At 45.9% G+C, this 26,659-nt stretch overlaps 1 protein-coding gene across 3 annotated transcripts in view; it reads left to right on the forward strand.

Annotated features, from left to right (window-relative positions):
• The window catches only part of LOC137646999 (lymphocyte cytosolic protein 2-like), a 428,100-nt gene that overhangs the window by 28,928 nt on the left and 372,513 nt on the right, over positions 1 to 26,659 (forward strand). For all 3 annotated transcript variants that reach the window (XM_068380101.1, XM_068380100.1, XM_068380102.1), the window contains exon 2: positions 24,936 to 25,061. In XM_068380101.1, coding sequence (XP_068236202.1) covers positions 24,987 to 25,061 — 75 coding nt within the window. In that variant the 5' untranslated portion in view covers positions 24,936 to 24,986. The remainder of the gene's footprint in view (positions 1 to 24,935; positions 25,062 to 26,659) is intronic.

The following is a 26,659-nucleotide window of genomic DNA, read 5'->3' on the forward strand; positions in this document are numbered from 1 at the left end:
ACCAAGAACACCATCTCGGCATGGATTCGTAGGGTGATTCATCTGTTCCTGAATCCAGATCCTCCTCCGTCACATCGCCCTAGAGCACATGATGTCAGGGGCATAGCTATGTCCCTGGCCTTCAAAAAGAATTTTTCAGTGACGCAGGTCCTTCAAGCTGGGGTGTGGAAGCGTCGGACAACCTTCACAGCCCACTACCTGCAAGACGTGACCCACAGGAGGCTTGATACGTTCTCTATCGGCCCTGTGGTGGCTGCACAACAGCTAGTTTAAAACCTCAGGCTCCTTATTGGACAAGTAGCAGAAGGTTGAGGGCATTGTTACTCAGTTTTAGTCTACATGAATGAAAAGGTTTGACTGGCCCTTATTCTTTTCTTCACCATCCCCTCTCTTGGGGAAAGCAGCATCCTGGGTTCTCTGCATAGCTGACCTCAAACCACTGCAGGTAAACCATGTTTCCTTGTGTTCCTAGTATTAAGTTAATACTGTCACGTCCCCATACCCTGAAGAACTTCAGATCAACTTCCTAGGACGAGTCACACTTCGTTATGCCTTCGCACATAGCTTGCGTAGGCCGCAGTCCTTGCGTTGCAAGGTTCTAGTGAGGTGCAGGGACTCCTTATTTCTTGGGTGCTGACACTCAAATAACGAGCCCTCGGGCAAAGCCAAAAAGCCAGTACTGGCTGGGACTTCCACCCTTCCTAATGGGTGAGTCACCCCTATTAAATAGTGTGGTTTGTATGTCAGTTACGGAACAAATGACAAATTCGTAGATAATTTGTATTTTTCAATATTTAACTTAGCCGGTGATTATAATAGCTGCAACTCTGTTGCCCGACAGACAACTCTACGGTAAAAACTCGCCAGCGATCGCTACACAGGTTGCGGGTGTGCCTGACAGCGCCATCTGTCGTCCAGATACCCAGTACTCAATGTAAACAAAGAACTCAATTTTCTCTCTGTCGTGCTACCGACAAAAGACGTACTTACTCGCTGTTGCTAAACTGGAGTTTTTTCACAACTAATTGGTGAAGTACTTTATTCTAGTTTTGAGCTTTCGCTATGCAGGTGTTTTATCTTCATCTTAAATCTTGAATTCGTTTTGGATAGATTTAATTATGGTGACAAAGAGAGTATGGGCTTTCTTTCACTTTTAAATGGCCGACCCTTCCCTTAGACGGAAGTGTGTTTAGGCTTTTAGTAATTATATCACGTTATAGATTTTCCTCTATATATTTTATATCTCTCCGCCTTTATTAGGCCTCTTCGATTAACTTTCCATTTATTATAAACATATAAAAATAATTTTAATGTTTTGTTTATATAGACCTTTCCTGAGAGTAGGCGGTCCTAACTTGGAAACCGAAGTTAATCAACGTTGAGCCCTTTATATCGTAATTAGCTTTTAAAGAGCTAAGGATTTAAAACTTTTTAAATGTAATATTTTATGAAAGAATTTCTTCGTACTGTTTTCAAAGATGAACTAACGTTTAGTTTATTTATGCTACGCAGTTGTTGACGTTCAGGACGTTCAACATGCGCTCTATCGTTACGATAGAGAGAGAGTGTATCACGGTTTCACTTTGCAGTACAGTGAACCCTCGCTACTTCGCGGTTCGACCATCGCGGATTCACCACTTCGCGGATTTTTTCCATAACCCATATATATACAGTATATATATATATATATATATATATATGTATGCATGTATTTATGTATATATGTAGGTATGTATATGTGTATACATATAAATATATATATATATATATACACACACACACACACACACACACACACACACACACACACATATATATATATATATATATATATATATATATATATATATATATATATATACATATATATATATATATATATATATATATATATATATATATATATATATATATATATATATATATATATCTAAAGTAGGAAGATGTGATGTAGTTCTAAGGGAAAAGTATGGGAAATATGTCTGGGTAATAAGCAAAGCTCTACCTCCAGTTTGTTTCTACATTATGATCAGAGATAAATGTAAACAAAACATTGGTTGCCATTTTTTATCGTGCTTTTTAGCATGTTTAGGAAATGCATGATATAAAATCACCTTTAATATTTGTGCCTGTTTTAGTTTAGGGTACTGTAGTACATGCATTAAGTGTTCTGCACATTAAAGGGTAGTTTGTTAACAGTACTACGTACAAGGGAAGGTTTTAAAAGTCTGAATATACATGTTGAATAAATAGGTAAATATGGTGTCACTACTTCGCGGATTTTCACCTATCGCGGCCGCGACTGGAACCTATCTACCGCGATAAACGAGGGTTCACTAGAGTAAATCGATTCTGACGTTTTGTTCATTGTTTCTTAGCTTAAATGTTTTAAATTCTATTTTAAAGGAACTTTTTATTTGAAAAACCTTTCAGTTTTTTTCCTTTAGTCAAATAACATGTTTTTTTTTGACGAAATATAATTGGGCTCTTCTCTTAGGTGCGAAATCAAGAGAGAGAGAGAGATAGAGACGGAGGGAGAGAGAGGAGAGAAAACGTTCCGTTCAAGCGGGTGACGTTGTTCTCGTGTTACTCTCGTCCCTAGTCGCTGTAAGGGGAGGAAGGATAAAACGTTTTAGTTTTTTATTCTCGTCCCCAGGCTATGTGCGGTGAGAGATTGAAAACGTAGTTATATGAACTAGTGTTTAGTCTCTTTCCCAGCCACTGATTTTTTTTATCTTAAAATATGTTTTCTGTTTTTTGCTGGTATTAATGAGCTTGCTTTATACGACTGATTTCGCAATTACTACCTTTTAATGAAGGGTAGAATTGCGTGTTTCAGGTAGAAATCAGTAAAAGTTTCGATTTCAGTGAAATAAGTGCAAAACAGAAAATCGAAGTGATAAAGTGATATGCGCAAAGTGTTACAGTGTTGCGTCCGAGGGTTCGTCTGTTCGTGCCTGTCGTTCACCTAGTCCGGGACCTCTTACATGCTCCCAAGCCCAGGGGAGAAGTAATGTCAAACGACTTATGGGTTCGAGAGGCCTTGACCAACGAACAGACGTTTTCCCTCTATGGTATCGGGTGTATCTTACCAAGATCTCCCCTACCATAAAACGAGAGAGACGTTGTTTCTCCTCGTCATCCGAAGGTTTTTCGCATAAGAAACCTGTCACAAGGTTTCGAAGCCCTTAAGCGAAAGTCAGTCCTTTCAGGACAGGTCCAGCGTCCTGGTTACAACCATTAGGACAGCTCTGACCCTATGCAGTCATCGGATAACTGCTCGCCGCCTAACAAAAGCGTAACACAGACTCCGAGAGTCTTTTTTTGTAAGCAAAGTGTTGCGGTCACAGACGTTACCCTCGTCTCTTACCACAACCATTTCCGTTGATCCTTAATGGGTTGTATGGCAAGACATGCAGTATATGCTTGCCTCCCTTATGGAAGACTATTCTGCCGATTAGTCCGTTGAGTCTAGCCGTTTATCTCATCGATATCCTGGCTTTCAGCCAACCTAACGTTCCTTTGTGCTTACTGTTGACGTTGGCGTAGCTTAGTCACGTCAGTCAGGTTGTTTAGAACCACACTCGATGCGGTCTCGTGTGGTTTTTCAGCCGCATTTGGACGTTAGGCCACTTGCTGATGCTCCTGTTGACGTTCAAGACGTTCACTAACAATCGGAGTTGACTTGTTTTGACGCTGTGCGTCAACCTCCGCATTCTAGAGTTGTTTTGACTGCTCAGTCTAGGCAGTCAAAGCAGTCTCGAGTGGACGCTGTGCGTCCTCACGCACCTGTTGTGGTTGACAGTTCAGTTGTTGACAGTTCACAGACTGTCAAGCAGTTACATGACGTTGCGTTCTGGTCCGCTACTAATGCACCAGTGAGTGTGGACTCTGCTTGTAAAGCATTGCCACCACGGTAGGTCTCTCCCTTGCTTGAGACTCAGCTTTATCGGACAAGGTTTCTGTAGATGAGGAAGTTGCTGTTCCCCCTCCTACTGATATTCCCTTGAGGACTCTGTCAGATGGAGAGGAGCCTAAAGCTTCTTAGCCTCCTATGGACTTTAATTAAATCATGATGATTTTTTTAAGGATCTTTGTCCGGATCTTTTTGTAACTGCTGCTCCTCGTTTGCCTAAACGTCAGAGCTTACACTAGGCCTAGCTACTTCGAAGCCGTTGTTTTTAAGCTAGTGCTCTCTCGCTCTCCTAGAGAGCTTTACGTTGGCTAGGCGACTGGTTTTTCACCAGGAGGAGTTTGGGGGATACAGCCTTTGCTTTCCCTTCTTTAAACTGGTTTATAGAGCGAGAGTCTGATATGACACGAGAGAAGTTCTCGGCTTGGGAGTTCATGCTTCTGCCCAGATAGACTTCTCAATTCTCGTAGACTTTCCCTGGCGCCTGGCCAGGAGACGCTCCAAGTTGTTTGCAGGTCAACTTCACAGCTGTTTTCGAGCCTTTGAAGTTTTGCTGTACAATTATGTCACGCATAACAAGGCTTTCAGGGATGGTAAACGGTACCCGCCTCAGTCGCTAACCCCGTCTGTTGCCACACCTGCTCCCGTAGACCCTAAATGGGCTTTGCTGCAAGACATGCAGTCCAAGCTTGCGTCCTTGATAGAGGACTTTAATGCGGAGAAGGTTGCTACCGAACCTTCTGGCCAACAACCTTCCAACCGGTCGGTTGTGCGCCCTGTTGACGCTGAGGTAACCTACTCGCGTCTGCCAGTTGAGGTGGTTCCTCCACCGATGCGACCCAGTGTGGGTTGCCAGCCGCACGTTGACGTTAAGCGACGCTCGGAGGTGGTTGTTGACGTTCAGGACGTTCAACAACCAGCAGAGGTGACTTGTTTTGACGCAGTGCGTCAACCTCAGCAACCCGGTAGGGTGTTGACTGCACAACCCAGACGGTCTAGACAGTCTCGGGTTGACGCTGTGCTTCCTCGCGCACCCATGGTTGTTGACAGTTCACAGACTGTGCAGCAGTTCCATGATATTGCGTCCGGCTCCGTCACGCATCCACCAGTGCGACCGGACTCAGCGAGCCAGACGTTGCCCACTCCGTTGCCGTTTCCTCATCAGTTTTCGGATGAGGAACCCTCTGATGAGGACGTTGCTGAACAACAAGACGATCAGCCCCCAGAATAGATCAAGCCCTGCTATCCATCCAGAAGATGCTGAAGAAGGAACGCTGCTCAGTCAGGCTGTGGATGAGTCTGGTAGGGACGCTGTCATCCGTGGAACAATTTGTGTCACTAGGAAGACTACACCTCCGTCCTCTTCAATACCATCTAGCTTTTCACTGGAAAAAGGACAAGACGCTAGGAGCGGTCTCGATCCCGGTTTCCGAAAAGGTAAAGTCTTGTCTGACTTGGTGGAAGGACAATATCAACCTAAGAGAGGGTCTTCCCTTGGCTGTTCAGACTCCCAATCACGTTCTCTTCTCGGACGCATCGGACGTGGGCTGGGGCGCGACACTAGACGGTCGGGAATGCTCAGGACTGTGGAACTCGAGTCAGAGGAGCATGCATATCAACTGCAAGGAGCTGTTGGCAGTACATCTGGCCTTGAAAAGCTTCAAGTCTCTCCTTCGAGGCAAAGTGGTGGAAGTTAACTCGGACATCACCACGGCCTTGGCGTACATCTCCAAACAAGGAGGTACCCACTCACTGACGTTGTACGAGATCACAAGGGACCTGCTCATCTGGTCAATAGGTCAAGACATCTACCTAATAACGAGGTTCATCCAAGGCGACTTGAACGTCATAGCAGATTGTCTCAGTCGGAAAGGTCAAGTAATTCCAACCGAATGGACCTTCCACAAGGATGTGTGCAAGAGACTTTGGGCCACTTGGGGTAAAACCATCCATAGATCTCTTTGCAACCTCGCTGACCAAGAGGCTTCCAATCTATTGCTCTCCAGTCCCGGACCCAGCAGCAATACATATAGATGCTTTCCTCCTAGATTGGTCACATCTGGATCTCTACGCATTCCCACCATTCAAGATTGTCAACAAGGTACTGCAGAAGTTCGCCTCTCACGAAGGGACAAGGTTGACGTTAGTTGCTTCCCTCTGGCCCGCGAGAGAATGGTTCACCGAGATACTTCGATGGTTAGTAGACGTTCCCAGTAGTCTTCCTCTAAGGGTAGACCTTCTACGTCAGCCACATGTAAAGAAGGTACTCCAAAGCCTCCACGCTCTTCGTCTGACTGCCTTCAGTCTATCGAAAGACTCTCGAGAGCTAGAGGCTTTTCGAAGGAAGCAGCCAGTGCGATTGCTAGAGCAAGGAGAGCTTCTTCCATTAGAGTCTACCTATCGAAGTGGGAAGTCTTCCGAGACTGGTGCAAGTCAGTTTCTGTATCCTCGACCAGTACCTCTGTAGCTCAAATAGCTGTTTTTCTCTTTTACCTGAGAAAAGGACGATCCCTTTCAGCTCCCACTATCAAGGGCTACAGAAGCATGTTGGCATCGGTCTTCCGGCATAGAGGCTTAGATCTTTCCAAACATAAAGATCTGCAAGACCTCCTTAAGTCTTTTGAGACCACCAAGGAGCGTCGTTTGGCTACCCCTGGATGGAATTTAGACGTGGTACTAAGATTCTTCATATCAGACAGGTTGGAGCCGTTACAATCAGCCTCCCTGAAAGATCTCACTCTTAAGACTCTTTTCCTGGTATGCTTAGCCTCGGCTAAAAGAGTCAGTGAGATTCATGCCTTCAGCAAGAACATAGGATTTTCGTCAGAAAAAGCCACTTGTTCGCTACAACTTGGTTTTCTAGCCAAAAATGAGCTGCCTTCTCGGCCTTGGCCTAAATCTTTCGATATCCCCAGCTTATCGGAGATCGTAGGCAATGAACTAGAAAGAGTCTTATGCCCTGTTAGAGCTCTTAAGTTCTATTTAAAGCGTACTAAACCGTTACAAGGCCAATCTGAAGCTTTATGGTGTTCAGTTAAGAAACCATCCTTGCCTTTGTCAAAGAATGCTTGGTCAGACTTTATCAGATTGTTAATACGAGAAGCTCATTCACATCTGAGTGAGGAAGACCGAACTTTGCTTAAGGTGAAGACGCACGAAGTTAGAGCTGTAACAACTTACGTGGCCTTTAAGCAAAATATATCTCTGTAAAGTATAATGGACGCAACCTATTGGAGAAGCAAGTCAGTGTTCGCGTCACTTTACTTGAAAGATGTCCAGTCTCTTTACAAGAACTGCTACACACTGGGACCATTCGTAGCAGCGAGTGCAGTAGTGGGTGAGGGCTCAACCACTACAATTCCCTAATTCCATACCCTTTTAATCTTTCTCCTGAAATGTTTTTATTGTTGTTTTTTGGGTTGTCCGGAAGGCTAAGAAGCCTTTCGCATCCTGGTTGATTTGGCGGGTGGTCAAAGTCATTTCTTGAGAGCGCCTAGATTAGGGGTTTTGATGAGGTCCTGTTGTATGGGTTGCAACCCTTGATACTTCAGATCCTAGGGGTCGTTCAGCATCCTAAGAGGATCGCGAGGCTCCGTAAGGAAGACGTACTTAAAAGGCAGAGAAATTGTTCAAGTCGACTTCCTTACCAGGTACCTATTTATTTTGTTTTTGTTATTTTGATAACTTCTAAAATGAAATAAAAACTCTTAGCTCATAATAATGTAAACATATATTGCTGGTCTCTACCCACCCCCCTGAGTGTGAATCAGCTATTATAATCACCGGCTAAGTTAAATATTGAAAAATGTTATTTTGATAATAAAATAAATTTTTGAATATACTTACCCGGTGATTATAAATTAAAGGACCCTCCCTTCCTCCCCAATAGAGACGCAGTGGAACGAGGAGAAAATTGAGTCGTTTGTTTACATTGTGTACTGGGTATCTGGACGACAGATGGCGCTGTTGGGCACACCCGCAACCTGTGTAGCGATCGCTGGCGAGTTTTTACCGTAGAGTTGTCTGTTGGGCAACAGAGTTGCAGCTATTATAATCACCGGGTAAGTATATTCAAAAATTTATTTTATTATCAAAATAACATTTTTCCTAACTATACAAACCTTAGCTATTTAATCAAACTTGCCCGCCAGCCCTATCCCCCTTGAAGTCCTATCTCCAAGCAAAGTGAGCTCAAGCACAGGTGTGTGTGAGGAGGGTGGTAGCAAGCTACCCTCCTCTACCCCTGCTAACTAGCGGTGTGGGTAGTAAACCCTCGTTAAAATTATAATGGCTCGTCATTTCAGCTACGCTGAAAGTAATACCCCTATTAAATAGCTAAGGTTTGTATAGTTAGGAAAAATACAAATTATATACGAATTTATCATATTTCAGCGAGGTGTCAATGTTTTCCCTGGACCACAGTCATATAATGTACTAGGTAAAACTGGGGCAATGTCCATGCTAGATATAGTACTTCTACCCACCTAAGAGTGAGTCATTCAAATAAATAATGGAAGGTTTGTTAGTATGGGAACAAATGACAAATCCCGAGATAATTTGTATTTTTCCCTAACTAATACAAACCTGGAGTTATTTATATAAATTGGCCTGCCATCAACTGTCCCCCAGAAGTTCTGCCTGCAATAAAAAGTGATGTCTCCAACTGCTGTAAGAGTATATATAGAGGCGGCTGAGTACCCCTCAGCAACCTTCAGCCTACCCGCTGAAGCGGTTAGGTAGGGTTGCCACCTCGCAATTAAAGTCTAATGGCTGCCTTCAGCTGCTGCTGAAAGATAATCCGCATAAATAACTCCAGGTTTGTATTAGGGAAAAATACAAATTATCTCCGAATTTGTCATCTTTATAAGAGCCTTATGTTAATAAATGTTATTCGTCAAATGTCTCTGGTATGAGTTTTTTTGAAAAGTTTGCATATGTTATCAATATTTATTGTTTGTTCCGTAACTGAAATACAAACCACGCTATTTATTAGGGGTATTACTTTCGGCGTTGCTGAAATGATGAGCCATTAAAGTTTAGGGAGGGTTAACTACCCACACCGCTAGTTAGCGGGTGGGTAGCTTCCTACCGCTCCCACTCACACACCTGTGATTTAGCTCACTTTACTTTTGGCTCGGATGGTGAACGGATGTTACCGCTCTTCATCCTTTGCCTTTATTTGGACTGCCATTAATCTGTTTTTTGCTTTTTCTTTTCTAGTGGGTGTTTGTGTATTGACTTCTGGAAGCATGTGCGGTGGTAGGACAATTGCGTACTGGGCATTTGCGTCCCGGACAGTTGTGTCCCGGACAGTTGTGTCCCGGGCAATTGCGTCCCAGCAATTTGCGTACCTGTACTTTTTTTTTTTTTTTTTTGTGACCAGGTAATATTTGTTAAAAGATACAGAAGTTACTCTGTTTATCTGTATGTCTGTATGTATATATATATGTTTGTAAGTATGCATGTACTGTATGTGTGTTCTCGCTCGATTACAGAACTACTAATTACTGTAAATAAGATGTATGGCATAAAACCACTGAAGTACAGAACTGAGAATTACTGTACTTATCTATCATTTAACTTTTATATTTACGTAGACCTTTAGAAAACGATTCCAGATTTCTCTAGAAGCAGACGAGACTTTTTATTCACGGCAGTTCAATCTCGGTTGTCGAAGTGGGCATAGGATTCAACCAACTTTCTCAAGTTCATCCTGGAATGTTCATGACTGATGCCTTGCCGAGGTCCAATAATAGTTTAGAAGGGTGGCATAACGCAATTCAGAATTTTATAACATTACATCACCCCTCCATCTGGAAACTAATTGACGCCCTGAAGAAAGAAGAAGCTGTGGCGGAGAAAAAGAAAGTGGACTGTCTTTCTTCCGAGAAGTTTCCCATAACATGCATACCTTTTAGGTATGAGCTTAAAAGTAGCTATCGTAAGTCATTATTAAAAAAAAATATAGCCTAATCTTTTTAGACTTATAAAAAATCTATAGTTTATACATACATATAGAAATTTTCCATTTTATAAAGTTTTTTAAAGGTAATAAAACGTGCAAATGAAATGTTGATGTCTACATATATGTCCTTTTGTGTCCAGTATGGCTAAAGGTATAATTATTGTCAAAGTATGAATTAAGAATCTAAATTATTTGATTCCATTAAAACATATGCATATTCAGAGTGGATAAAGGTATAAATAAAATTACTATGTAAAAGTATAGAGTAAAGGTAAAGATAAAAAAGCTTTATAGAATCACTAAAACACATACAAGTACGTAAATATCAGGGACGCATATGTCCAGGGACGCAATTGTCCGGGGGGCGCAATTGTCCGAGACACAATTGTCCGGGACGCAAATGTCCTAGAACCAGCATGTGCACCTGCCCTGGACTCACCGGCCAGCCCTGTGGAACTTTTATGTTGGCGGTGGAGACCGATCCCCACACCCTTTGTCCCACCTGCAGAAGTCAACGGTGTGATTGTGATAATAATAATAAGTATAGTGAGTGCAGGGGGTGGTCTTCCTCCCAGTGGGAGAGGTTTGGGCGATGGCGGAAGAAGAAGTCTAAGCGGGATATTTCTCCTTAGAAGGTTCCTTCGAAGGGGGAAAAACCCAAGGCCTCTTCCGTCTCCCGACCCTCCCCCGAAGCTCCTACTCGTTTGGTCTCTTCCGAGAGACAGTCGAGTAGTAGCGTAGACCAATTTAATATCGGCCAACCCCAGTCCTCGAGAGATGGTGTTGCTTCCCCTAGCAAAGCTGCCCCACCTCTCCCCCCCGGGTGAGGCCTTGTCACAAACTTCCTTGTTACAGGTTTGATCATCCTTATGGCTCTCAGGTCCGCCCTCCAAGGACACATTGCTGCAAATCATCTGCAGGGGTGCTAGTGTGCAGCAGTCATCGTCGCCGTCGGAGGTAGATCCTCTGGCCCTTGTTGACGTTGTGGTGTCAGAGGTGTCGCCTATGATCTCGTCAGACTCCTCTGCTCCTCTAGACTCTCCAGTTGTTGCTGCCGACTTAGTTTCCCCCGTTCCTGATCATCCTCCGAGGGGGAAACTAAGTCCATCGTCTGTCTCTCCTGTGAGTGTTTCTCTCCCTCGGATGGAGTTCACTCATAGCGACTCCTCTTCGGAGGACTGCTGCAGCGTACGGTCAGCTTGCTGATCCAACGGCCCCTAGAGGGTGTCTTCGTTGTAAAGCTCGCCCTCCACTTCGCCTTAGAGGTCTCCCTTCACCATCGGTGAAAAGGCGCCTCTTCAGCTCTTCTGCTTCGTCGTCGCAGCCGTCACCTGCAGAGGAGCCTCTGTTGCAGTCATCTTTTGACCCTCGACCTTCGACCGTGCATGGACCTGCTACTAGTCCTCCGACTTCAGTCCTGGACCTCTCTGCAGATCGTTCATTGGTGGATGCTCACCCTTCCAAAGGGCACATCCCGGTTCCTGATCAACCATCCAACAGACCTGCCGACCTTCCATCGCCGTTCCTGTTCCTGGTAAAGCCGGTAAAGCTTCTTGATGCCCTACCGAAGTGCGCAGCTGCGTGCCATCGCCCTTCAGCCCGCCATCGCCCTTCAGCCCTCCAAACCCCTTCAGTGCACCAGCGCTCACCAGCAGCCCGTCAGCACTCTACAACTCTTGGCGCGCTACTTTACCTGCTCGCCCTCATAGACGGCAGTTGCTCCTGCACGCCAGCGCTCTCCTATGCGCCATCACTCCCCTGCGCGCATGCGTTATCATTCGCCTACGCGCGCGTGCCATCACTTGCCCGCGCGTACGCGCCATATCTCTCCTGCGCTCCAGATCTCGCCTGCACGCTCTCCCACGCGCCAGCACTCTCGCGCGCGCGCGCTTGCCATCTCTCTCATACACGCCAGCGGTCGCCCACGCGGCAGCGCTCTCCCACACGCAGGCACCAGGTCGCGTGCACCCAACACTCGCCCACACGCGCGCGCCGGTATTTGCCCGCGCGTGCGTGCTAACACTCGCCAGCGTGCCAGCTCTCGCCCGCGCACCACCTCTCGTTCATGCGCGCCAGCCAGCTCTCGCCCATGCGCCAACTCTCACCTGAGCGCCAGCTTTCGCCTGCGCCCGCACGCCAGCAATCACCCCCACGCGCCCCAACGCTCACCAGTGCGAGTAAAGGAACCGCACTCGGTTAGGTCACCATCGCCTCACTCCCCTCCCCACAAATGCCTTTCAGCACGCCCATCGGGAAAAGGGGAAAAGGCTTCTGTAGAGGGGTTCAGGATCCCCAAACTGCCTTCTTCTAAGGCGGACCCATCTTTAAAGGAAACTCCTTGCAGGGAACCTTCGGTCCCTTTCTCTTAGGGGATCTGTATGTCAGTGTATCGGTCAGTCAGCAGCCATGGTTCAGTGCCTTAGTCAGAGCTGTAGCACAGGCCTTCAATCCTGCCCTGTCTGACTGCTCATCAGAGCAGCCTATAGCTCCAGACTCTTGACACAGAACCATGGCTTCTTCCACCCCCCTGAAGAGGAAAAGTGGAGTGTCTGACGTGGTCATTTCCTCAAGGGTAAAACTGACTCTGGTCAGGCCATCAAGGCTAGTTCCGCCTGTATCTTCCCGGGATACTCTCCCACCTCACCTTTGCTAAGGGAGTCGTGTGGGGAAAGGACCTCCTCCATTCCACCATCGGAGGAAGCCTCCCCTCACGCAGGGAGTTCCCTATCAGAGATCAGGAAGGACACAACATCCAGGTCTTCGATGTTGGAGTCCTACCTCCTTCCTCGGAAGGAGCTCAAAGACTCCACGAGGACTACCAAGACGGAGACGGCCAGCCACTCGAGGGATGTCCGCAACCCTCCCTGGGAAGAGCTCTCGGGGTTGGAAGATGGAGACTTCGCTGCAAGTCTGACGTCGGAAGGAGAGAAAAAAAGAGTCAGAACATGCATTCTGGCAGGTCCTGACTCTTATAAGGGTTCTCAACGGGTTTACCGACCCAGAGATGCTCCCTCGGGAGGGCAAGGACACAGTCTTAGACCATGTCTTTGGCACCCAGAATCCCTCAAAGACCAGTACAGCCCTGCCTTGGTCTCAAGGGTTGAAGGGTGCTAGGGCTAAGATCGCCCTACTGCTCTCCAAGTATGCCTCCTCCCAACGTTCCTGCTCTACCAACAAGCTCCTCCCACCTCCTCGTGTCCAACAGAGGAGGTACTTCGAAATCCTGGAGGAGCCTAGTCCAGCTCTTCCTTTCCACCATTCTTTGGAAGAGCTCACTAATGGAGTCTCTAGGGAGACTCTCCAGCCGGCCGGTTTCGTTCTCAGCGGCCGAGATCCTTAATCAGGAAAAGGTCACGAAGTATGCTATGCAGACTACTTCGTGGCTTAATATCTGGTTAGGGACTTTGGGAATTCTGTGTGAAATGAGGATTTCTCCAAGAAACGTACCAGGAAGGCAATGGAGACTTTACTTCTCTCGGGCACTTGCTTGATCGAGTTTCTCGCCTACCAAGCTTCGAACTTGTGGGCGATACCATCTTGAAATGTCGAGACGCAGTGTCTGAGAGATTCCACCAACAAGTCCCCAACGTCGAGATAGCTAGGCTCAGCCACTCCTCTCCAGAGGGAGCCCACCTGTTTGAGCCTAGGACGTGGAGCATGCTGCTGTGAGATGGAGGAAGTCCCATCAGGACTCCCTCCTCCATAGGGCTTTGACATCCAAGCCCTATAAACCACCAGTTCCTCAGCAGCCCCATCCAACCAAGACCACGACGACCAAATCAGCAGCAAAGACAGTGGTGTCTAAGAAGCCCTTTCCTGCCAAGGACAGGAAAGGCACTAAGTCCTCCAGGGGAGTGAAGAATCCTAGAGGGAGCAGCCGAGGTCGCAAACGCTAGGATAGGCATTTCCCCTGCTTGTCCACCAGTGGGGGGAGGCCTACAAAGTTGCTCGGACAGGTGGAAGCAACTCAGGGCTTAACCCTGGACAATATCCGTGATTCGTCTAGGGTATCTTGTCCCGTTCATAACATCTCTCCCTCCCCTGACCAGGAATCCAGTGTCAGAAGCCTCCTTTGGCGTGTGATCAGCAAAGGGGCTGGCCCTTCTGGCTGAAGTTGAGACGCTGTTGAAGAAGGGCGCTCTGCCGGAGGTCCTCGACGAGTCCCCAGGCTTCTCCAGTCGACTCTTGTAAGGAAGACGTCTGTAGGCTGGAGACTAGTCATCGACGTCTCAGCCCTGAACAAGTTAGTCAAGCAAACTCCGTTCAGCATGGAGACGGCAGACACGGTCAGACTAGCGGTAAGACCACAGGACTTCATGTGTACATTGGACCTAAAGGACGTGTACTTCCAGATCCCAGTCCATCCGTCTTCAAGGAAGTACTTAAGATTCAGCCTAGACAACAGGAAATACCAATTCAAGGTTCTTTCCACAGCACCTCAAATTTTCACCAGAGTGTTTGCCCTAGTGTCATCTTGGGCACACATGATTGGCGTCTGTCTCCTCCGCTCTCTGGACGACTGGCTAATCCTAGCAGACTCGGTGTCAACCCTTCTTCAACTACATGACAAACTTCTGACACTTTGCCAAGATCTGGGGATCATGGTAAATCTCGAGAAGTCATTCCTGCTTTCTACACAGAGACCGGTATACCTAGGCATGATAATAGACACCAATCTCCACTAAGCCTTCCCATTTGACGACAGAATAGCAGGGTTGAGGAAGGTCGCAAGACCCTTCCTCAGACGAGAAGAACTTCCAGCCCAGACGTGGTTATGTCTCCTCGGTTATCTTTCATCAGTGGCCCGTCTAGTTCCCAATGGTCGCCTGCGGATGAGATCCCTCCAGTGGTGACTCAAGTCCCGGTGGAATCAGACTATCGATTCCCTGGACATCCGGATCCCCATGGGATCAGCGGAACTGATCGACCTCAATTGGTGGGTGGCAGACGAGAATCTACGAAAGGGAGTGGATCTTCTCGTCCTCCCCCCCCCCCATCTTTCTGGCCCTTCAACAGTTCCAACAGTTCCTGGCAGGCCACTCAGGGGTAGTGATGAGCGACAACACCACAGTAGTGGCTTGCATCAACAAGCAATAAGGTAATTTTTTGCAGCACCTATCCCATCTAGCAGTAGAGATACTGAGATGGGCCGAGATCCACTCGATACCACTATCGGCACGGTTCATTCCAGGCAAAAGGAATGTGCTTGCCGACAACCTAAGCAGAGCATCTCAGATAGTGAGTACCGAGTGGTCTTTGGATCATCTAGTAGCCAACAAAGTCCTGACTTTATGGGATTCTCCGACAGTGGACCTCTTCGCAACAGCCCTGAACTTCAGGATCCCGTTGTATTGTTCCCCAGTCCCAGACCCCAAGGCTCTCTGGCAAGATGCATTCCAACAACGGTGGGACGACATCGACGTTTACGCCTTTCCTCCTTTCTGTCTGATGAGGAGGGTACTCAACAAGGCCACAACATCGGTCAACTTTTCAATGACCCTCATAGCTCCGCTATGGCATCACACAGAATGTTTTCCGGAGCTTTTGCAACTCCTAATGGAGCCACCAAGAGAACTCCCTCCACGACACCATCTACTCAAACAACCACAGGCCAACATATCCCACAAAGCCGTAGCTTCGCTGCGACTTCATGCCTGGAGACTATCCAGCATCTCCTCTCTCAGAGAGGATTTTCGCTATAAGTTGCGATCAGGATGTCTGGACACCTGCGAAAGTCATCAGCAGCAGTCTACCAGGCAAAGTGGAAAGTCTTCTGTGGTTGGTGTCGTGGAGGGGGTATCTCTCCTCTCGATGCCACTATTCCAGCAATAGTGGAGTTCCTCGTATATTTGTGTGAAGAAATGCGCGTGTCAGTCGGCGGTAAAAGGCTATTGCTGAGCCTTAAGCCTTGCCTTTAGACTGAAAGGAATGGACATATCTTCATCGCTAGAACTTTCCTTACTCATACGGAGTTATGAACTTACCTTTCCTCAGTCAGAAGTGAGACCTCCCCATATGGAACGTGGTTCGAGTTCTCAGGTCTCTTATGAGACCTCCCTATGAACCATTACGCTAGGCAACAGATCGCCACCTAACTTGGAAGACGGGGTTCCTGCTAGCTTTGGCTTTGGCCAAACGAGTCAGTGAACTTCATGGTCTCTCATACGACACCGCCCATTCAAGGGGATGGGGAGAGATAACGTTCAGCTTCGTCCCTGATTTTATTGCTAAGACTCAGAACCCAGGAGTAGCGGATCCACGATTCGACTCCTTCCGGATTTCGAGTCTTCGTTCTGTAACATATAACCCTGATCAACTCTTACTCTGCCCAGTGAAGAGTTTGAGGCTGTACCTTAAGAGAACAGCCGCAACCCATCCTCGAGTGCCTGCACTCTTCGTCAGCACAGGAAGTACCAAGAGGAGGGTCACCAAGAACACAATATCAGCATGGATTCGCAAGGTCAGAGACCATGCTCTGAATCCAGACCTTCCTCCTTTACGTCGCCTCAGAGCTCATGATGTCGGGCGTAGCTACGTCCTTGGCATTCAAGAGAAACTTCTCAGTGACGCAGGTTCTTCAGGCTGGGGTGTGGAAACATCAAACGACGTTCACATCCCACTACCTGCAAGACGTGACCCACAGGAGACTTGATACGTTATCTATCTGTCTTGTGGTGGCTGCACAACAGCTGGTTTAAGACCTCAAGCTCCTTATTGGACAAGTAGCAGAAGGTTTAGGGCATTGTTACCCGGTTTTAGTCTGCGTGAATGAAAAGGTTTGACTGGCTCTTATTCTTTTCTTCATCCTCCCCTCTATTGGGGAAAGCAGCATCCTGGGTTCTATGCTCAAGCTGACCTCAAACCACTGCAGGTAAACCATGCTCCCTTGTGTACCTAGTATCGAAACTAATACTGTTGCTTCCCCATACCCTAGCAAGGTGGTATTGGGAAAGTCTTGGTTACAACAGTTTTTCCTTCTAAAAGACTCAGAATAACTTTACCTGGACGGTCACACTTCTATACATATATATCAACACACAGCTTGCGTAGCCGTGGACCTTGTGTAGCAAGGTTTTAGCCAGGTGCGGGGACTCCTTATTTTTGAGTACTGACATACTCAGATAAGGAGCCCACGGGTAAAGTGAAAAGCCAGATTGGCAGGGACGTCCACCCTTCCTAATGGGTGAGTCACCCCTAATAAATAGCATGGTGTATATTCCAGTTACGGAACAAATGACAAATTTGTAGATGATTTGTATTTTCTTAACTATACAAACCTTAGCTATTTATACAAACTTGCCCGCCAGCCCTATCCCCCTTGAAGTTCTACCTCCAAGTAAAGTGAGCTAAATCAAAGGTGTGTGAGTGGGAGTGGTAGCAAGCTATCCTCCCCTACGTCCCGCTAACTAGCGGTGTGGGTAGTTAACCCTCGCTAAACTTTAATGGCTTGTCATTTTGGCTATGCCAAAAGTAATACCCCTAATAAATAGCTAAGGTTTGTATAGTTAGGAAAAATACAAATCATCTATGAATTTGTCATATTTAGTACATTATACAGTACTTTTTTAATACTTTTGTTATACTTTACTATATTACGTGACAAGCTGGTGGCCATTACCAACTACTGTAGTGACTCTTGTTTATATAGTTTGGAAAAATTTAAAGGATATAAAATTTGGGATGTATATATTTATCTTTTAATTTTTCATGCATACTGTATATCAACCAATACAGTATTACTTTAACCTTTTAAACATCTAACTTGGCCGGTAGTTATATATATAGCTTACGTCCCTGACGACACAGCTGAAATTTCAAAACTCGCGCCAATCACCGATTGGGTAGCCAAATGTACTACCTGCGCGCCCTTAGCGAGGTACCTGGAACCATTCCATGATTCCTCAGATCATCCCTGCCGCCGCAACCGGCGACATCGTTGGATATTTCTACTCTCTATTTACCTGATTTATTGGAGTTTACTTTGGTGATGTACAATAATTTGGTTTTGACTCTCGCTTGTTTGGATTTTCATTTGGATACTCTTGAATTACTTTTGTATTTTGATATTTTGACCCTTGCTTGTTGATCTCTCTTATAATATTCAAAATGGCCACCCCTCCTTTAACTTTTAGATTGTGTGTGAGTGGGTGTAAGACCCGATTAGCTAAGGCCTCCATTGATCCCCACTCGATCTGCGTTAAATGCAGAGGTAAAGTATGTGAGTTGGTTGATCGTTGTGACGAATGCATTCTTTTATCTGAGAATGAGTGGCTAGAGTTTGACCGCTATACTCGTAAACTAGAGAGAGATAGGCTGAGACGAAGTTCTTCTCGTTCTTCTCGTTCTTCCAGAGACTTTTCCTCTTCCCTTGTCGCCGAACCTAATCCTTCCCCTGAAGTGGTGGTTTCAGATCCCACTACTGTTACGGCTAGTGAGCCTACGCTAAAGGATATGAGGGTGGCTATTCAAGCTCTGGGCGCGAGGGTTGAATCGCTAGCTGCGGATAGAACGCAATTGATGTCCGATGTGAAACAGTTAAAACGTGACAGTGCTAAAAGTGCAGTGAATTTATTTAGTGCAGTGGAGGGTGTGCCTGCTTGGGCCTGTCGTTCTACTAGTCTTAGACCTTTTCCAAGCTCCCCAACCCAACCCTTGGGAGAAGGAATGTCGAACGACGAAAGGAAACGAGAGGCTTTAGCTTTCGAGCAGACGTCCCGTCGAGCGTGCCTGTTGACGTTTCCCAGGAAGCTCGCCCTCACCATAGGAAAGGTAAGGTTTCAGTGGTTTCATCATCCTCGGATGACGCGGTTCCTTAAAGAGGCTGGCGTCAAGCTTCCAGACCTCTTAAGAGGAAAATAGACAAAGTCGACCAGCGTCCTACTATGACACCCCAAGCTCCTGGATGTAGCCATTGGAGCAGTCCGGAGCGTTTTCCTTCTTCCGAAGAGAGCTCTCCTGCCAAACGTCCTTCAAGGACGTCGGTTTCTGTCAAGAAACATCCAGCTCTTACAGTTGCTGGTCAGCTGTCTGAACCGGCTGCTCCTCCGCCGTCAGACTGGTTATCGCCCTCTGGATGCTCTGAACGTTCTTTGAGGGGTGTGGATAACGAACTCGTGATAGACGTGACGTCTCCTGTATCATAATGAGTTGACCCAAATCTTAATATGCTACAAGAGATGCAACAGAGACTCTCTTCATTCATGCAAACGTATCAATCTATGGACAATAAGAGAGTAGCATGCCTGGAACCTGAACGTCAGAAAGCTTCTCTTCTGGACGCCAAGCGGTGTAAGGCTCTTAGTCGAGAGGTTCTTGGTGACGAACGCCTTTACATCTCTCCCGTTAAATGTCGTGAGACTGTTCCTCATAAGGAAAGCGGACATACTGTAATCTTGACCCCGAACGTCAAGCAACCAAAAGTGATGCCAGGCGTCAAGCGGCCAGACGTGACATTGAGCGTCAAGCGGCCAGACGTGACGTCGAGTGTTCAACAGAGCGGAGCACCGAGCCTCCTCCTAAACGTGACGTTGAACGTCCTGCAGAACGTGATCTCGAACGTCCAGCAAAACGTGATGTTGAGCGTCCTGCTAGACGGGACGTCGAGCGTCCAACAGAGCGAGGCGCCGAACGTCCTACTAAGCGTGACGTTGAGCGTCCTGCAGGGCGCGATCTCGAGCGTCCAGCAAAACGTGACGTCGAGCATCCTGCTAGACGTGACGTCGAGCGTCCAGAAAGACGTGACGTCGAGCGTCCAGCAAGACGTGACGTTGAGCGTCAAGCGTTGAGCGTCAAGCGTTATGCGGCGTCGAGCGTCAAGCAGGACGCAACGTCGAGCATCTTACAGAGCGTGACATCGAGTGTAGATCTACTTTACGTGATGTCGGGAGTCAAGAAGCGAGGCATGACATTGAACATGAAAGCCTCGAACTTTTTGATGACACTAGTCTAATTGGATGTCGGGATCAAGAACGCTTTAGTTCTGATCGCTTTGATCGCGAGCGTTTTACCGAGAGTCAAGCGTGAGATCAACAAGACGACAGACGCGATAATCTGGGGTCTCTTGATGCCAGAAATCAGGACCTTAATGACACGTATCCTGATAAGCGCAACGTCGCTACTTCTGTTAGGGCCTTGTCAGAGGAAGACATCGATGATCACCTTTCCCCTGTTGAATTGTTTGAGGAGTTATCAGAAGGAGAAGATTCTAAGTCTTTTCAGCCTTCAGTAGATCTTGAGAAACTCATGAAAGTTTTTAATGACGAGTTTCCAGATTCTTCTGTGCCCATTGCTCCACGTTCGCCACCCTCAGAATTCACGCTTGGGAAGGTGTCGAAGAAGTCTCTCTTTACCAAGATGGTTCTGTCATGGTCATCAAAGAGAGCTCTAAGGATGATGGGAGACTGGATGGAGTCTAAGAAGGACCAAGGAAAGGCAGGTTTTGCTTTTCCTCTGACTAGACCGGCATCGAGATCTAGTATCTGGTACGAGGCGGGAGAAGTTCTCGGCTTGGGAGTTCCTGCCTCTCCCCAAGAGATTTCTCAAGCCTAGTAGACGCTCCCCGTCGGTCGGCCATGAGGAAGACCAAGATTATCTGGTCTACTTCGGAATTGTATCATCTTCTCAAAGGTGTCTTTAGATTCTTCAAGGTATTTAATTTCCTCGACTGGACTCTGGGAGCCTTGGGGAAGAAAGTTTCTGCCCTTAATCCACATCATGTCCTATATGGATAAAGCGTTACGAGATGGTTCTAATGAGTTGGCAGTGCTTTTCTCAGCAGGGATTCTTAAGAAAAGAGCTCAGATGTGTTCGTTTCTGTCTCTTGGGGTTACTCCATTTCAGAAATCGGAACTGCTATATGCACCTCTGTCTTCCGCTGTTTCCACAGGAATTGATTAGAGAGATTTCAGCCGCATTAACCCAGAAGGCCACTCAAGATTTGGTTTCAAAAATGGCAAGAAGGTTTTACCATTCTCCTTCTCTAGCTGAAAAACCAAAGGAAAAAACGCCATTCCCTAAATTTTCTCGGCCCTTTCAGGGGAAGACTTCCAGCAGGGGTAGCTCCAGGCCCGATGGAAGGAGAGCAAAGAGGAGAGGATTCAGAACAAGGCGAAGCAGAGTCTGACTGCTTTCGCCTTCAGGCAGTAGGAGCCAGACTACACAACTTCTGGCAAGCATGGGAGAGGAGAGGAGCAGACCTTTGGTCAGTACAACTTCTGAAGGAGGGTTACAAAATCCCTTTTATAGGGAAACCTCCTTTAGCTTTAGCTCCAATAGATCTCTCCTAGATACAGAGATGAGTCAAAGAGGCAAGCTTTACAACTCCAAGTGTCTCTCTTATTGGAGAAGGGGGCCATAGAGAGGGTGCGGGACATACTGTCACCAGGCTTCTACAACCGATTGTTCCTGGTTCCCAAGAACTCGGGGGGGATGGCGTCCAGTCCTGGACGTAAGTGCACTCAACACGTTTGTCCAGAAGACAAAGTTCTCTATGGAGACATCAAAGTCAGTCCTTGCAGCAGTAAGAAAGGGCAACTGGATGGTCTCATTAGACCTCCAGGATGCTTGCTTTCACATCCCCATTCATCCGAGCTTCAAGCATTATCTGAGTTTCGTTTTCAAGGAGGAAGTGTTTCAGTTTTGAGCCCTGTGTTTCGGTCTCAGCACCGCCCCTCAAATTTTTATGAAACTAATGCTCAATGTAGCAAGAATTCTGCACTCCAGAGGCATCAGATCCTCCCTGTATCTAGACGATTGGCTTCTCAGAGCTCATACCTACGATCGCTGCCTGAAGGATCTTCAGATAACTTTGAGACTAACAGAAGAATTGAGTATTCTTGTCAACAGGGACAAATCTCTTCTGACACCATCACAAGAGATACTTTATTTGGGGATGGTGATTCAGAGTCGAGTTTTTCGGGCTTTTCCGTCTCCCTTAAGGACGGAGCAAGCCATCTTGAAACTGCAATCTTTTCTAAAGAAGCAGAAAAGTTCTGTGAGGAAGTGAATGAGTCAGTTGGGAACCCTCTCCTCGTTGGAACAGTTTGTTTCCCTAGGAAGGCTGAATCTTTGTCCTCTCCAATTCCACCTCAATCTGCATTGGAACAGGGAGAAAGATTTAGAGACGATGTGCATTCCCATTACAGAATCCATAAGAAGTTACCTTCAGTGGTGGAACGATCTGGACAAGGTCACCCCTTAGAACAGAAGAACCCAGACCTCGTGTTGTGTTCCGACGCCTCGGACTCGGGGTGGGGAGCAACATTGGGCAAGTTGAAAGTTTCGGGGTTGTGGACAGAGGATCAGAAGAGCTTCCACATCAACCAAAAGGAACTGTTAGCAGTCCTGTTGGCCCTCAGAAGCTTCGAAGAGTTAATTTTGAACAAAGTGGTGCAGGTCAATGCAGACAACACCACAGCATTGGCTTACATTGCCAAGCAAGGCGGAACCCACTCGATGTCCCTTTACGAAACTGCGAGGAATCTTCTCATCTGGGCAAAGGAAAGGAATGTAATCCTTGTAACAAGGTTTATTCAGGGGGAGAAGAATGTGATGGCAGAGAGCCTCAGCAGGAGAGGTCAAGTTCTGTTCACAGAATGGACACTCCATCAAGAAGTCTGCAAGAACCTGTGGCGACTTTGGGGTCGTCCTTGCATAGACATATTCGTGACCTCGAAAACAAAGAGGCTAGAGACTTATTGCTCCCCAGTGCCAGATCTCGAAGCAGTCCACATAGATGCTTTCCTGTTAGACTGGTCCAATCTGGACGTGTACGCTTTTCCACCATTCAAAGTCCTTTACAAAGTAATACAAAAGTTTGTGTCACATGTAGGGACCAGAATGACTCTAGTGGCACCCTTTTTGGCTCTCAAGGGAATGGTTCACAGAGGTACTGGAATGGATGGTGGACACTCCAAGAAGCCTTCCATTAAGAGTAGATTTACTCAGACAACCCCTCTTGGAAAGGTACCATCAAAGTCTCCCAAATCTTCATCTAACTGCCTTCAGACTATCGAAAAACTCACAAGAGCTAGAAGTTTTTTGAAGGAGGCAGCTAGAGCTATTGCAAGAGCAAGAAGGACTTCGACCATCAGGGTTTATCAATCCAAGTGGGAGGTTTTTAGAGAATGGTGCAGAGTCAACTCTGTTTCCTCATCCAGTACCTCTATAGCTCAGATTGCTGACTTTCTGTTATATCTGCGAAGGAAGCGCAATTTTTCAGCCTCTACCATTAAGGGATACAGGAGTATGTTAACAACTGTATTCAGACACAGAAAATTGGTCCTTTCGAATGATAAAGATCTACAGGAACTTCTCAAATTGTTTGAAACTTCAAAGCAATGGCACCAGGATTCACCAGCTTGGAATCTGGATATAGTCCTGAAGTTTCTTATGCATTCAACTTCCTTTAAGGACCTCACGATGAAGTCTCTATTTTTGGTTAGTGTAGCAACAGCTAAAAGAGTCAGTGAAATCCATGCGTTTAGTAAAAACGTTGGCTTTCGAGATAACAAAGCTATCTGCTCATTGCAGTTAGGCTTTCTCGCCAAGAATGAACGCCCTTCTCAACCTTGGCCCAAGGCTTTTGAGATTCCGAATCTTTCGGATGTGGTTGGCGAGGAGTTGGAGAGAGTCCTATGCCCAGTAAGAGCCCTGAAGTTCTACCTGGACAGAACAAAAGAGTTGCAAGGCAAGTCGGAAGCTCTTTGGTGCTCGGTTAATAAGCCCTCGTTACAGATGTCAAAGAATGCCTTTTCATTCTTCATCAGACTTTTAATAAGAGAGGCTCATGCACATTGCAGCGAGGCAGACCTAAAGCTTTTAAAGGTTAAAACACATGAAGTTAGAGCTGTAGCAACTTCAGTGGCCTTCAAGCAGAATAGATCGTTGGAGAACATTATGGACATAACCTTTTGGAGGAGTAAATCTGTGTTTGCTTCACACTATTTGAAACGTGTCCCGACTCTTTATGAGGACTGCTACACTCTGGGACCATTCGTAGCAGCGAGTGCAGTAGTGGGGGAAGGATCCACCACTACATTCCCATAATCCTAATACCTTTTTCTTCTCTTGGAACTTTTAATTTGTTTTTATGGTTGTTTTGTGGAGATTGTGACAGTCTTCCGCAATCATTGATTTTAGTCAGGTGGTCAATTTGTTCCTTGAGAGTGCTCGGAACTGAGTATTGGAGGAGGTCCTGTCACATAGAGGTATGTACACTGGTTTGACAGCTCCTAGAGGTCTTCAGCTCCCTGTGAGGATCGCTGGATCTCATAAGGAAAGCGAACATAATGAGGCAGAGAATCGTTGAAGTCAGCTTCCTTATCAGGTACAAACCCTTAAGCTTGTTTTTATTAACTCTGAAGTAGAATTCCAACATATTGTCTGTCTCTGACCCTCCACCAAAGGTGTCAATCAGCTATATATATATAACTACCGGATAAGTCAGATGTTTAAAAATGATATTTTCATAATAAAATAAATTTTTGAACATACTTACCCGGTAGTTATATATAATTTAATTCCCACCCTCCTCCCCTCTAGAGACTATGGGCATGGAAGATTTGAGGAATCATGGAATGGTTCCGGGTACCTCGCTAGGGGCGCGCAGGTGGTACACCTGGCTACCCAATCGGCGATTGGCGCGAGTTTTGATATTTCTGCCATGACGTCAGGGACGTAAGCTATATATATATAACTACTGGGTAAGTATGTTCAAAAATTTATTTTATTATGAAAATATCATTTCTCTTTATAAGAGCCTTTTGTTGATCGATATTTTGGGTAAAATATCTCTGGTATGAGTTTGATGAAAATTTTGCATGTATTATCAATAGTTATTGTGTATAGTACAGTATACAGTGCTTTTTTATTACTTTTGTTATACTGTACTGTATTACGTGATAAGCTGGTGGGCATTACCAACTACCTAGTTAACTATGTAATGGCTATTCCAGTACTACTAAAAGTATGTACCCTATTTTAAAGGACTTAATTTTGTATAGCTATAAAAAAGGCAAATTACTGTAAGATATAATCTTAAGATCTTATATTTTTCAGGAGTACAGTACTGTACTGTGTAACACTTACACAGTTATGAAGAAGTGAGCGATGGCCTCGCCTGTCCCTCAGAAAGATGACGTTGAAAGATGGACAGTGGAGCAGGTGGCAGCTTGGTTACGACAGGTATTGAAATTTTCTTTGATCCTATGCAGATACAAATCTTTTGTCCTCTAAATAGAATAAGAATATGCTTTTAGCAGTGCAGAAATGGCTGTTGGATGGTTAACAAGATAGGTAAGAAAGTTAGTGGCAAATAGGTTGGGAGAGTCACCTGCCCAACAGTAGTATCATGTTGCTTTTGTTTTCAGCTGCAACAAGAACTGACGTAGTGGTTTGCCGACGGTGGCCAGATGTATAACACAGACTGCCTAGTGTCCGAATGCTGGCCACACTCGAATGTTCACTATACACACAAAAAAAAAAAAAAAAAAAAAAAAAAAAAAAAAAAAAAAAAACGGTGGAATGGCCAGAGATCTGGGCAAAAGGTAAACAGTCAAGAGAACTGGGGACTGGGCCCCACCCATCAATTTTTTTTTTATACTGGGCAAGGGGACCCAGCTAGAACCTCAAATCTCCCTATTATCATTTCTTGAGTTCCCCGTCTCTCTTCGCAGTGCTATGCACGGAGTCCTAAATGAGAGGAGCAGTATACTTTCTAGGTGAGATATTTTTTAAGCTCAAGTAAACTTTACAAACATTAGGAGAGAAAAATAATATTAAAATCATATAAAAATATCTCTACATTGGTGGCTGAGAAGGGGACAGATCATGCAGGGGAATGAAATGCTTACTGTTTATAATAGAGGGAAAAAAAGTTTTATTAAAGGCAAAGGTATTTAGAGGAATCAATCCTCTAAATATTTAATCTACATATAAAAGTATAAACAAAGGCCAACATAATTGTAAATATTTGGGCTAAATTCAAATGTAATTTGCATTGTTACTTGAGTTAGAATCAAGGGGATTATTAGACAAGGTTACATATCTGACCTGTGTTTACATTCTCACCTTTACATCAGAAATAGGCCCCTCCTCTAGATTACATAGTCACACAGATATATCCCTCATGGTACTTCAATTGCTGCCAATCAAGTTAAAAGTCCAAAGCACTAAATGAAACTTACTCTTAGTTCTGGGGAATATTCAGGGAAGACTATGCAAGTTGATTGTAGTGGGGATGACGAAGTTCAACAAAATCCAGTGAATCCTCTCATAAGATGGTAACTCCGTCAAACCCGTCCAGTTGCCAACCTAACCTAACTCAGAACCAGCAGGATCAACGTGACGAGAGCCTGAAGGCTCAAACGATCACGCCAGCCCAAAGGGTGATCGAACGAGACCCCGAAGGATCAAGGAGAACCAGCAGGTTCAAGATAACACCTCCGCATAAGAGGTTTGTTCTCCCAAAGGAGAAAGTCGCTTAAGAGAAGGCTCTCGCTCCGCCCCTGAAGGAGAACCATAAGCGTAGGGATAACATGCTGCGGAGAAAGCTCTGCCACCGCCCCTGGTGGATCAGCAAGCTCATACAAGTTATTTCTCGCTAATGAGAGGGAAGTTCTCCCGAAGGAGATCGCCTAAGATAAGCTTTCTCCCAGCTCTATGGGAATAAAGCGTAGGCGTAAAATATCTCTCGCGAACGAGTGAGAAGTCCTCCCGAAGGAGGACATCGCCAAAGACAAGCTTTCTCCCAGTTCTATGGGAAAAAAGCGTAGGATTAATAA

This window comes from Palaemon carinicauda, chromosome 9, assembly GCF_036898095.1.
Source record: "Palaemon carinicauda isolate YSFRI2023 chromosome 9, ASM3689809v2, whole genome shotgun sequence".
NCBI lineage: Eukaryota > Metazoa > Arthropoda > Malacostraca > Decapoda > Palaemonidae > Palaemon > Palaemon carinicauda.